This window comes from Lampetra fluviatilis, chromosome 4 (assembly GCF_964198595.1).
Source record: "Lampetra fluviatilis chromosome 4, kcLamFluv1.1, whole genome shotgun sequence".
In the NCBI taxonomy this organism is placed as follows: Eukaryota; Metazoa; Chordata; class Hyperoartia; order Petromyzontiformes; family Petromyzontidae; genus Lampetra; species Lampetra fluviatilis.
Window position 1 is genome coordinate 18949636 of NC_136278.1, and position 14471 is coordinate 18964106.

The 14471-nt window shown below is 44.8% G+C and overlaps 1 protein-coding gene across 1 annotated transcript in view; it reads right to left on the reverse strand.

Moving 5' to 3' along the window:
• The window catches only part of LOC144931623 (putative E3 ubiquitin-protein ligase RNF144A), a 41424-nt gene that overhangs the window by 21051 nt on the left and 5902 nt on the right, over positions 1-14471 (reverse strand). Inside the window, exon 2 of the mRNA XM_078855707.1 lies at positions 961-1171. Within this exon, the coding sequence (XP_078711833.1) occupies positions 961-1113 (153 nt within the window). The 5' untranslated portion in view covers positions 1114-1171. The remainder of the gene's footprint in view (positions 1-960; positions 1172-14471) is intronic.

Here is a 14471-nt window from a genome sequence, read left to right on the forward strand (position 1 = left end):
TTTTTTGATCCAGGCAGATGCCGAGTCGACCCACGACTGAAATTTTAACTTGCACTTTTGCAGGAAGCAGGAATGGAATGAACCTGGTGACCGCAGATGCCACCGAATGGCTTTATAAACTCAACATTTACAGTGAAAAGCACGGTCATTTATTTTTCAAATGCCACAGAAGGAAAATGTGTCTTTAGATAAAAGAGTGACAGACCAGTCTATGATGGTATCTCGAGACAGCAGAGAGTCTGGTCTCTGGATGCAGGTTCAGAAGCGTAATTATTATTAAGACTTTACTGCTGCTGCCACTGCTAATAAGACTGTGTAACATTTTTTTTTGTTCTTGGGTAGCAAGTGTTATTTCCTAATTGCTTATGGCTATTTCCCACAAACTTTGCTTTTGTGACCATTTTCAATGAGAAAACGGGTGAATTTGTCTCTTGATTCATGTTATTTTTTTCTGACTTTATGTGATCGAAAATACACAAATTCGCCCGTTTTCTCATTGAAAATAGGTAAATTTCGAAATATCACTGTCCTGGCCACAAAAGCAAAGTTTGTGGGGAATAATGCACGGCAAGTGAGCTGTGACGTCACATCTGTCATCTGTCATGTCACCCGCGCATGCATAGCGCTACGAACCCGACGATCAGAGTTCGATTTCCGCTCACGGCCACCACCGGTGACGATTATTTGAACCGGTCCTGGGCCTCCCCTAGGTCGACTCAGCCTCAAACGTGGTGTGTGAACATCGCCACTGGGGAGACGTGGTGAATCCAAGTCCCGGGCGAAGCCGGGTAGTAAAGCTAGTTATGAATACGATTATCACCGCAATGACGAAGATGATGAAGATGACGATGTTACCGATAAAGATAATCGTGCCACTGATTGTCATGATGCTGATGATTGTATACGAGGCTGTGACTCTGCTGATGGCGAGCAATGATGAAGACGGTGGTGGCGTCTCACTTGTGTGCAGTAGACACAACGGCACGTCTGTAGAGCTGTGACATCTGCCGGTGCCGTGTCGCCCAGGCACAGCTTGCACACGATGCTCGTGCCCTCGGAGCCCAGCTCTGCATTCCCAACGCCCCCCTCCTCGGTCTCCTTGAGGCCATCCATGGCCTCCTCCAACACCAGGGCTTGGCTCTTTCAGGACTAGACTCCCATATCCCAGAGCCTGACAGCAACAGCACAGAAAAACACATACGAACATTAATGCAACAAAGCCAATGCAAAAGATCTCCCGCACAGCATTTCAGACTTTTGGAGAAAGTCCTATTATTTAGCAGTTATTAAGGCGAGTGCAGGACACGAAGGGGTGGTGTGGTCCGAAACACGCCCGGCCGTCTTTGTCGCCCCAATGCTGACATTTACACAATGTACCAGGTACTCATTTCAGGAAGAGTCGAACTATAAGAGATACAGCAATAGTTATGATATTCAAAACCAAAGTTGGTGGCCAGGAATCGAACCCTAGATTCAGGGTTTGTAGATAAATGTGATAACCACTGAGCCACCACTCGACCCACTGCTAACCAGGTGGCACTTGCTTGGAGCACTGGATTTGCAATAATCAGATTCTGAATTAAAATCCCAGTTGGGGGAAAGACTCAGCCATTCACATGAACTGGGTCAATAACATTATTATCACTTTGTGGTTAGTCCAATAGTGGTTGTAACCAAGCCTATACGCAATAAAACAAAGAAGCAGACAATACACCTTCTCCTTCCCATATCATCCCTCCACACAATAAAATAAAAGTAATTATTTTACATATCCCATCAGCCAGTCTTCTGGAAGTGCACAATTTCAGCAGGCTCAGTTATTCTCACGGCTGCAGCTGTGTTTGGGAGCTATGTGCCACCACTATTGGTTAAAGCCAAAATTAGGCATATTTAGGATTTTTAGCAAATCGTAAACACCCGATTTCTAAAAGGGAGGCACAGAAATAAATGTTTACAATTCTTAAGATTCCACAGAATTACCCAAGCTTTGTAGGCAAAGTAAGGCGCCCTAGACTGTACAGGATGTGGGAGAAACATTTATGGATGGCCTGCACGGCTGCCTTGTTATGTTTAACATTGGCAAACAGTGCAATGGAATCAATAAAGGCCAAGGCAGCTGGGCATATGGTGGTGTTTGATATACACACCAGATGCACATTCAATTCTTCACAGATGTAAGTTTTATTGGCCGAGATATATGAAGATCAAAGCAACATGCGTCCAGCATCTGGAAGAAAGACATTCTAATCCGATAAGCTCAGGCAGGTAAATGTAATTCTTTATTATGACGCAATTTTCAGTCTTTAATTCGATTACTATTATTTAGCACGTACCGATTGACTACTTAAAAAAATAATACAAAAAATAATCGTAATACAATGAAAAATGGGAAATGCCGTCAGCGGCTTAGGTAAACAGTGAGAACAGCTGCAGACAATGCACCCAGATGAAACCACAAAGCTGCAGTCGCAGCACAGGTTTATCTCCATATATATAAAAGACAAAGTTGTGAATATGTGTGTCTGTTAAAAATGTTTAGCGTACTTCCCGACATGCAACAAACTGCTAATTTGCCATGTGGGTACTTTCCAGACTGTACACCATGCAAAAATTAGAAATATACACTTTTTTTTGGGGGGGGGGGGGGGAGCTCAATAATGCATATATTTTTTGCAAGGCAAGTGAGCTGTGACGTCATATCTGTCACGTGACCCGCGCATGTGGAAGCGTAACGCATTGTAGTGTTGTGGTTAGCGCGCTGCTCTACGAACCCGGCGACCCGAGTTCGATTCCCGCTCACGGCCACCACCAGTGACGATTATTTGAACCGGTCCTGGGCATCCCCTAGGTCGACTCAGCCTTAAACGAGTAACTGGTGTGGTGTGTGAACATCGCCACTGGGGAGACAAAGGTGAATCCAAGTCCCGGGCGAAGCCGGGTAGTAAAGCTAGTTTTGAATAAAGCGATCATTCATAGGTGCAATCAAGCCTACGCCAACACGCAAGGACCAGCCGCGGAGAAGTACAGCAAAACAATTCTCAAGACCAAACGACACGCAAAGGCTTTAATCCGGCGGTGGATTTTTTTTGTAAAGGGATGTCCACTTGTGTGATCATTAAATAAATTAGATTAAGCGACTTTGAAAATCACCAACAGTGGCATTACCTAACATTCTACTCAGATCGGGAAAACAGAAGTCGAATGCTATTCTGAACATCTCCACCCTCTACTGCTTACAGGCAAAGCAGATCAAATGGCCTTGCCAAATGCCACGTTTGTCAACAGTCCCTCCAACGCGGCTGTGCTGCCAGCCACGGTGGCTTGGTTGCGAGGCAGGTTCCGTCGGGCCCTTAACAGCACGCTCGTCCTCGGCGCGTCATAAAAAGGTCTGAGAGTGCCGTGGACGCCGACAGCAGCGAGGTGCCGCCGCTGCCCTCGGCGGTGCCAGGTGAACGTACGCAGTTCGACGTATTACTAGGCCAGTCGGATGACTGGTGCCGTTATTGGGTTGCTTCATTCACAATCGGAAGGAAGGTCGCAAGATAAAATCCCAGTCAATGGTCAAATAATCCCATGTATATGTGATCATGTTCATCGTCGTTATACCTCTCGGGTAAAAAAAAAATTGCACTCAGTTGTGATAAGTAAAAAATGTGCGATATTATACACCACAGAAATGTGGAATTTTAGATACTGACTCATCAACAAAGATGAGCATCACCTCTGTCTGTGCTGGGGTCTCTAGAAAATGGTCTGATAAGAGCAGCATCTGAAATGGGGGGTGTCCTCAAACAATAATACTTTAATAGACTGACAGAACAGGCATCGAAGCAACATTACTTTTAAAATAGACTTGGGTTGACACAGCTATTCACCCAACCCTAAACCAAACAGAGCTAACCATTGTGGCAGCCTGTGTATATTTATCATGTCACCAAGCCGACATAACCATGCAATAAGAGACAAAAATAGAAGCGAAAGAGAATCGTGGCACAAACATTAATAACCCTGTAATGCACAACCTCAGAGGACGTAAGACAAGCATCTCCACTACCATTCCGTTTGGTTGGTGACACAACACCAGGCGTCAGTGGATGGGTATGTGGGTAGGTTTACATGGGCGGGTAGGTGGTATACGTGTAACAAAAAATGCTATCAATTGAAATCGATTCTTACTCTCATGACATGCATAGCATCATGCAGGAATTTATTATTTTATATTTGTATAGTTTGTGTTGCACTAGGCTCATGTGAACACTTAAGCACCAGTGTCTTCTTAACAGACCGTGCCCAGGGAGGTGACCACCACTTCCGTACCCGAGGTAGCCGGTACCTATTTTCTGCTCGAGCTTGAGTTGGCGTGTTCTTCAATGGTACCCCAATAAAACGGTTTTCCGTAGGCAATCTGATAATACAGAGCCCGAAACTATAGGTGACAATTTGGGAGGGAGCCTGTCTCATTAGCAGGTGTGTGTGTGTGTGACCTGGAATCATCTTTTGGGCCAGTTCGGTTCAGGGGGAGCTTCAAGCAGATGGTTTCTTGGGGCCCTCATGTGAGGCCACATTCGAGAATCGAGTGGCCATTGGCTGTAGGTATGTTCACTACAGCAGTTAATTCTCGTGAAGAGTATTATCTCCCCCCCCCCACCCCCTTTATTCTTTCAGAATATTTATTCAACCTAAAGATTAATTCAAAAAAATATATATTATATGTAAAAAATAATGTTAATTTCTTTCCCGCTGCTAAAATGGAAGGCTCCCACTTCAAATAATCAGATTTTTTTTTAAAGTATTAATATCTGCAACATTTTCTCCATTAAGTCACATCACGTCCATTCATCATCACCTTCAAATAACTGAACCTGGCCACAAGCTCCCTTTTTTGCAACTCAACAATCGTCTCACTGTGCTACTCGCATGCCAAATTATGTCTCTAACCGGCAACCAGTCCCATCGATGCGTTTCCTGACTTCCTACCCCATCTCCGTACACCGTCGGTGTTACCGAACCAATTGGTACATCTCACAAGAGTCTAAAACATAACATTAACGAGGCTTAGTGCACTGGTTGGCGCGACAATATTTCTGCTTAGGAGGGCCTCCTTGAACTTGATTCTCACTTCCTTTGGCGCACAAAGTTGTTTTGCAGCAAATGCCGAATCTTGCCCAAGTCTACATCATTGATATGCTGCACCCATATGTCCCCTCAAGGTCCCTAAGATTTGGGGATGCCGATATTTTTTGCATTCCCAGGTTGAGGTTTCGGTCTATGGGTGACCGAGCTATTTCCCGTGTAGCCCCCAGGCTATTGAACGGTCTTCCATGGGATATCAGGATCTCGGAGTCTGTGGACGTTTTAAAAATGCGCCTTAAAACCTATTTATACGCTTCTGCTTATGAAACTTTTTGCTAATTTAGGAAATTGATAATATAATTTATTGTATGCTCAGTGTCTGCTGCTGCTGTGTCCTGTACAGCACTTGATATCCTTTAAGAAAGGCGCGATAAATGGAATTATTATCAATGCGTGTACCAGCTGTTACTCATGTTATGGTACTGGGCATGTTAGTCGTTGTCCCTTATGGTCATCATTTTTGGGAAGACTAAAACTCGGAACCAAGACGTAACCTGAAACGCCAAGCACCAGTCCCTTTTAAAGAGAGCCTCTACATAAGATGGTGTTACTGCCAGTCGTTCTGTCTGCTTGGCAAATACATAACTGCAACAACAAAACGTGACATCAAGCGAGCTAAATATTTCTTTGTAAAATAGTGAATGCAAGAAACTGGCAGCATTTTGTCCAGTTGGTTCTAATCCATTCGAGTAATTTGCTAAAGCTGTCAAACTATTTCAACCAATAAAGGGATGAATCTGGGTCTGTTATTGTTGATACAAAAAGACAAGGCCAATCGCTTTGATTCATATATGTGTAGGGGTGTTAGAGAGAGAGCCGTTATGCATGGCAGCTTATGGGAAACAAACACAGTGGGCGGGGCTACGTGAGTGCACGGGGGGGGGGGTGCTCTCAACGACGTCCGCACCAGGCAGCCCGGGGCCCCACCCCTCAGCGGGGGTGGAGTATAAAGGGGGATGTGTCAGAGGGCTCGGGGCAGAATGTTAAAGCTAAACCAGTGAAGACTGAAGATCGTCTAGCTAGAGCCCTGGACTCCCCTGGGACGCCGCCCTTGTCAGGGCCGCGCAGGACCGAGCCAGCGGCGTGGTCCCGAGAACCAGAGATAGTGCTCTGGGACTCCGGGTACCGTAGCCCGACTTACCAGTGTCGGGCCAGACAGCCTCCCCTAGCCCGTTAGTGGAGGACTAGGAGGTAGGTCAGAGATAGCTAGCAGTGTATTCCCAGCTAGCCGGGTGAGGGGGCCGATACCCCCTCTAGTATTGTATGTCCACAGTTGTGACTACTTGTACGGAATAAATACGTGCCTCACCAACGGTGTCCAAGAGTCATCAACGGTACTTCATATGCATCAATTTCGACTCTTGATGGCAATAATAAAATGCCACCGACAGCAATTCCTTCTAAAAGTCGGATGAAGCAACAAAGATTCACTGTGCATAATGTATATCAGGAAAAATCCAAACTTAACACCTCCAAGGCTCATGGTCCCAATGGTATACAAGGCTGCGTGTCAAAAAATGCTGGCTACAGAACTTGCCCCAATTCTTCGTAGGCTATTCAAGCTCTAATTATAGCATTGTACCAACAACTGGCAATGTAGCTCGGGTCCCAAGTCCCGAAAAAAGGATGATCCAACTCATGCGTGTACTTATCATCCTATCGCCTTGACTTAATCCACATTGATTTGGGGGGATTGAATCGTAGATCCTGTAATCTGTGGCGCACCCATGGAGGTTAGACCTATAATCTGCGGGGAGGGGGTGGGAAAATTAGCACCAATGACTTGGTGTGCCAAAGGATTGTGGGAACAATTAGCAATGCGCTTCCGTTAATCCGTGAAAAATTTACGGATTAGGAGGTTGGCCATGCTGGTAACTTAATCCGCGAAAGCTGCCAGCGTAATATGCCGAGGATTACAGGAGGAATTATCCGCTCCCGGAAAGAAATCAAACAATTTTTCCGTGGATCTCTGCTCCCAGAGATTAAGGGGGCAGTCACAAATTGCCAATAATGTGCGAATTACAGGAAATTGCATGCAAAATTATGCCGATTCATTTCAATTCTGCTGTACCATGCAAAGTGAGGGAACCATCAACCATTAACAAACCAGCTCCTCGATAACTTGAGTCATTATTGTTGTCTTGGGTGATCATCCGAGGCTGAAAGTAAAAGACATTTCGCTGCCTAATGCACTGGACACTGCACTATCTAAACTATGAACTATTTTTTTATTTTACCAGGTAAGGCCCACTGAGCAACAGCTTTTTTTCAGAAACGACCTTGCCACAAAAGATAGCCGAATGGAGTGGGTTCTGTGAAAATGTATAGCAGCCAAACACTCGAAATGCTTGTTTTGAAATGTGGAGGGAAAACCCAGAGGACCAGGAGAAACATCCATGCGACCACGGTGAGAACATGCAAACTCCAAAGGGGCCGTCCATAAATGACGTCACGCAATTTTGGACGATTTTTGACCCCCCCCCCCTCGTCACACGGCGTCACAAAAAGTCAGACCCTCCCCTCAAATATGATGTCACAAAGCTCTGCCCCCCCCCCCCAAACCATATTTCCATTTTGAAAATAAAACATGATTCAAATCGCTTTAAACTATTGTCATTGTAGTGCGTATTTAATGTGGAGATGCACTCTGTTGTAGGAGAAAACATTCATTAAAAAGTCTATTTAATTAAGTAGAACGTGTTGTCTATATTCATTTAAAGTTGCGCATTTTGATGTGACGTCACATTTCTCAAACCCCCCCCCCTCGTCACAAATGTCTGACCCCCCCCCCCCCCCAGGTGCGTGACGTAATTTATGGACGGCCCCAAATATACAGGCATCAGGGTAGAGATCAAACCAACGACCTCGTGTATACCAAGCGAGGTAGTTAACATCTCACGACCGTGGCACCCCATAAGCAATCAAACCTGACTTGAAAACAATTGTAGTGAGCCCAACTTAGTCGCAGACATTAACTTGGGAGCAACACTATTTATTAACACAACAACACGAACACAACATAACCTACGCTCGGGTCTCGAATGCCCATCTAGCCCCGCTACGGCAGAACTAGACACGGTTCGCTATCCCGGTCCGGACCACAAGCTGCTGGGTCCCAGACCGCGTGGCTAAAGGCTTCTTCTCCCCGATGTGAATCTTCGAACACCAACACTTGAAGAACCCCGAGCTCCTCACAGAGCTCTCATTATATGCCCCCGGGCTGGGGCTGGCTCCGCCCTTAGCCCCGCCCACTTTCCAGGCTCCTCGGGCCCCTTCTCGAACGTTCCTGAGAGCTCTCCGGGACCACGTGACCGCCCCTCGCCCCTCGGCCACCAGTGGCCCCCTTCCAATATCGTCCGGTCACGTGACAACAAGTCAGCCAGAGTATCATGCCCCAGCGTAACCCTGGCTGGCTAACGCTCGTTCTCGCTCCCTCACTGGGAGCCGGCACCCCACACTACTCGCGGTGCCTCCGCGCTAACCAGCGCTGACCCAACCACCGCTAGTGTTGGTACTGCAGCCCGCAACCCGGGCTGCCCGCAATGACAACATTACCGGCCGTGACTTCGCAAGTCCCGGCTCTACACAGTGACAATTACAATCACTACACAATTATTTATAGGGGTGACATTGTTGATTTAAGTTGGAATAATGGATAAAATATATGACTAAATTGGGGTGACAAAAACCTGGTCATATTAAACTAAGAAAATAGCCCAGTCCATGATAACACGTATGGCTAGCAAATCCACAGTGCCTCCCATTATATTTAACAATGATATTCTAATCCGTAGTGACATCATTAAAACTGGCTTGGTGCAACGATCTCATCTGAGCTGTCATGGAACGGCTGTGTTAATAATATGGATAAGGAGGCATTAAAGAATCCCGGTATTCTGTTCCGCTCCAAATCCTTCAACATTACAATTATTACTCCTGCTAAAATCACAGCACATATTCAGCCAAAGTTGGATCAGTGGTTGCCATATCTGGAGTTGAGAACCCAGTTCCTATCTAGTTGCACTTGATAGAATGAACTATAATGAAGTCAGGGTGATTGATGATTGAGCACTCACTGATTCACTCAAGTTACCCGCTCATCGGCGGTCAGTCACCTACTTATCCCTCGTCGTAATAAAAAAAACTAAACCTATTTTTTTATTTTACCAGGTAAGGCTCAGTGAGCTATAATCGCTCTGTTTCAGAAGCAACCTGGCCACAAATGATAGCTCAACCAAGTGGTTTATCACGTGGAAATTTATAGCAGCCAAATACTCTAAAATACACATTGTTTCTAAATGTGGAAGGAAAAACCGGAGGACCTAGAGAAAAATCCACGGGGAGAACATGCAAACTCTAAATATACAGGCGTCAGGGTTGGGATCGAATCCAGGACCTCCTGTACACCAGGCGAGGTAGTTGAGATCTCGCCACCATGATGCCCACGGTGGCAACATCTATCGCTATCACTAATACTATGGTTACTGTTCTCATGAAGTCCACTCAACGTCTGCACTCATGTGGAGTCTACCAGACTGTTTAATCTCATCTGTACTGTGTTCAACCACCATACCTGCAAGCCACAAGTCTACATTTCGGCTTCTTTCCAGGAATAGCTCCACTTTGGAATTCCCGCCAATCATCGGTTTTCCGAAGCGCTTCCCTGCTTAATTCAAGAAACGCGTTGCACTCTTCATCCGTTACAACTTTGATAGTGCCGTCATGTTGCTGACCGCTTGGCATTTTGGCTCTGTGCTCAGCAACTGGTGTTGCACAAACCCTAGAGATGTTGTTGCTATTTGTGCGGCAAACCGGCAACCAATCGTGTTTGTCATTCGGGTTACTGGAAACGCAAAACGAGAACTTTTAACAAAACTTGCAGGTGAGGTAATTCTAGGTTGAACTTATTTCTTTAGAACTGCTATTTGTATTTCGTTTGTTGTCCCCCCCTCCGCACCTCAGATTAGCATGCTTGGCTGCATAGGGTGCGAAAGAAGTTCAACATAGGTGGCTCTTTGTTAAAACCAGGTGAGAGGCCATTTTGACAAACGCATCAGTTTTGCAAGGTAGACAATGTACAAAACAATAAAAACAAACACTATTAAAAGTACACAAGTCAGAAGTACAATCTAAAACACAAATACAAAAAGCACGCAATTATCATGCAAATATGCACTGCACGGTGAAAGATTAGAAATTTCTGAAATATGAAAATCAAATGTTGATAATCATCAGTGGCTTTAGGAAAACAAATTACAATTTCAAACCCTGTGCCATTACTCTTTACTATCCAGCATTTCAAAGCCACAGCAAAGTCCACCAAGCTATAACATCCACCCGCAGATAAAGTTTTGAGTTGTATTTTAATTTACACAATAGTTTGTGAAGACATTGAACATATATTCTTTGGGTCTTTCGGAAAGAACACGTAGATATAAAAATAATAAAATTATCACGACGTTTCCATCGCAACACAAGCAATCGTCATCAGGTGAAAAAATATAGCGAGAGAGCTACCAAGGCAGGACAAAAATGCAGCTGGAGAGCTGCTGAAACACGAAGTTTTATAGGCTTCGATTTAAAGCTTTCGTGACTGCAGGGATTCATCTTCTTGGTTCTTTCGGTAAAGTCACGTAGAAGGGAAGTAATAAAATAATAAAAATAAAATTTATTTTATTTTATTATGTTTTATTTTTATTATTTTATTACTTCCCTTCTACGTGACTTTACCGAAAGAACCAATAAGATTTTATAGGCTTGAGATGGGCTCAGCCCAAGGGTAAGTGGGCGGGGCTAGAGGTGGAATTTGCATGTAAATGTAAGATTGGTGATGTACCTCCATGACGACGCAGCTGTGGAGGTGGCCATTGTATTGTGAGAGATTAGCTTGTCAATGTAAATGCTGTGCGAGTGAGACATCCAGCTCGTAAAAAAAACGAGGGACAACACCACATTGAGGAAAAGGAGCAACGGTGGCTGTGTTAGTGAGACATTTAGCGTGTATGTAACTCAGAGAGACTGGTAGCATCGGCAGGTAGGGTGGGAACATCACAGCCTCATGATATAAATGCTTACCCCGAGCCCTCATATTCTGATAGTAGGCCTCGGCAAGGTAAGGTAATTTACCCTTTTTACCGGGTAAAATGGTAAAGGGTAAAGATGTCGATATGCCAAGGGGTAAGGTAAAGGGTAGGGTAAAGGTAGCTCGGAAGAATTACCCGGTAGGGTAAAGGTAGCGTGAAGTATTACCCGGTAAATACGGTGCCTTGTTTAACTGATTGTTGTTCACGTTTATGGTGACTTTCAGACCGCAGTCCACTCACTGGCATTAACTGTGTATCTTGTGTTCTCCACAGGGAATGCATTATTTGCTCCACTGCGGATCTCCTGCCACCGTTTTCCCATTCACATGTTTCATTGCTTCTACATACTATTAACATGCCCTCCCGTTGTTAATGCTACCCCCCCCCCTCCCTTTGGTGCTGCTGATCCTGCATAATGCATGGGCATAATATGACTTTGAAACCCCCCCGCCCACCTCCTACGCATTTCCCATGAATATGCTAAATTCCTCTTGATATGCACATTCTTTTGTTAAGGCTCTCTTCTTCTTCCACCTCCAACTCAGCTTATATATAAGCTCCTAGCTTGGCAGTGTCTCATTCTTCACCTGAAGACGGCTGCTTGCGTTGTAGCCGAAACGTCGTGAGAATTGTTTTATTATGTTTTATTTTTATTATTTTATTACTTCCCTTCTACGTGACTTTACCGAAAGAACCAAGAAGATGAATCCCTGCAGTCACGAAAGCTTTAAATCGAGCATTTACATTGATAAGCTAATCTCTCACAATACAATGGCCACCTCCACAGCTGCGTCGTTATGGAGGTACATCACCAATCTTACATTTACATGCAAATTCCACCTCTAGCCCCGCCCACTTACCCTTGGGCTGAGCCCATCTCAAGCCTATATAACTTCGTGTTTCAGCAGCTCTCCCGCTGCATTTTTGTCCTGCCTTGGTAGCTCTCTCGCTATATTTTTTCACCTGATGACGACTGCTTGTGTTGCGATTGAAACGTCATGATAATTTTACTATTTTTCTATCTACATTGCTTTACCGAAAGACCCAAATAATATGAATTCCTGCAGTCACGAAAGCTTTAAGTCAAGATTGACCATATAACTATACACCTCCCATAGACTTTTACCTTTCGTATTAAACTGAATTTTTACCTCACCATCACAACAGCAACCATGAACAATCCACTGCTGGATGGTTGTCATTTCTCACTATCCAACAATCAGACTATCATAGACACCAATAATACTACTACAGTGTCCATCCTTAATCAACCAATACCTCCAGTTAGAGACTCCCATCCATCTCCCATTGCAGCGTAGAGATTGAGAGCCACCCTCAGTAATGTCCCGGCACAAGCAACACCTTGACAGTTGTGTCTGCGTGCATGTACGTTGCATTCGTTCGCACAAGCGCCTCTGGAAACGCCCAACTCAAACAAGACACGTAACGAACGAACTCGTTATGCCCAGTTCATTACAGGATGGTTCCACAAATTAGGCAACCTCGGTCAAGATTTCAAAATCATCCAAAATATAAGCAATGCATCAGCCTTGAAGGTAATTATATATGTCTAGTTTCAGAAAGCGCGGCTTTTTTATTGGACACGTCGGCTTGACGCGTACAGGAAACCGAATGCGCCATTGGCCATTGCCATTCCAGCGTAAATGAAAACGTCCGGTTGTCCAAGTCGGGCACCATGGCATTTTTATGAGCATTTCTCCCTTTATCAACAAGAGTGCACGGGCATTTTTTTTATCGAACTTACAGTTACACTTGGGTAACATACTGACAACCCAAGTTAGCCACTTAATGAGTATAGTACGATTAAAAGTGTACTAAATGTCAATACGAGATCATACAAATGTCCTAAACAATAACTGTACAAGGATATGAATCTTAATATCAATAATGGTCTCAATTTTTGCTAGTGCCAGAGCTCTCAGCTCGCAGTCAGAAAGCTGCGAATTAAAATCCCAGTTGGAGTTCAAATCTCAGCTCATCCCCATAAATTTGCCAGGGTCAATAAAGTAGCACAATTGGTGGGATGTCAACAATACTCGTCGTATGGAGAAAAATGCTCACGCTACTGAAACGTGGAATGTCCACCACTGGCTCAAAGCTGCCAATGAAGATGCGTAACATCGTAGGCTAATTTGAACAGGGAGACACTTTGACCTGCATCAAATAAAAAGTTAATTATATTCTAGCATGCAAATTAACCTGCACGCTACATACTCTCTCTCTACTCATTCTCAAATTGTTGTTCATAATTGCATTTGCCTGACCGCCTTCCCCACTGCTCAATAAGTGTATATGCTACACCGCCCTACAATTATACCAGAATTAAAGTTACACGGAACGTTATGACTTAGTCTACCAATTCATTAAGCACACAAACGCAATGGCAAGCCACGCAATTAGAGTCACAGGGTCTCCCTACTCAATGTTTATAACCAATTTTCAAAGTGGGGCCCACTTTCGCCGATAAGACATCAGTGTGAGGGCCGCCACACATTTGAAACCATTAGGGTTTGAGAGCATGATGGGGCGTTTCACATTTGTGTATTGTCAGGTGTCACACATTGGGGGCCGCACTAAAGGCCACCAGTGGCCCACGAGCCTTGTAATGAAGAACACTGCCCTATTTAAATGAGCAAGAGGTGGCGCTCATCTTATTTGGCAGCCGTAGCAAAGGTGCAGTCCCCACAATGACTTTCTCATGCCACTGCTGTCAGAAGGGCCTCCCCCATTAGAGGGATCTATAGAAAGCTCTCCTCTAGAGGGTATGTTGGCCTACTTGTCCACTTGCCAGATACCTTGGGTGAAGAAGTACCCACAACTTGCTCCCAAAACACACAACCTGCAGATTGACTAACTGTGGTTCGTGGATTTGTACTCCTGGATGGACAGAAACGGTGGGATATTAAAAACACTTGCCCATTGTTTCAACTACCGTGATGGGAGATGGAACCGGAAACCTCTGGATTTCAGGTCTGGTGTCCTCTATTATACCATAGTAGCATTCCTTCGGCAGCCACGAACTGGCGGTAAAATTCCATATTTCCATGGTAGGGGTTAGTAAATTATAAATTAAATGAACAGTATGCATTAAAATTCCCACATGGCAACGATGCCACTGCTGTCATGCGGTGCTGTGGTCAAGGCGCTCGATTCAATGGGAAGGTCAGAAGATAAATTCGCGCTCAGGGGTCCACTCCAAACATCATCCCTGTGCAGTCGATAAAATGAGTATCA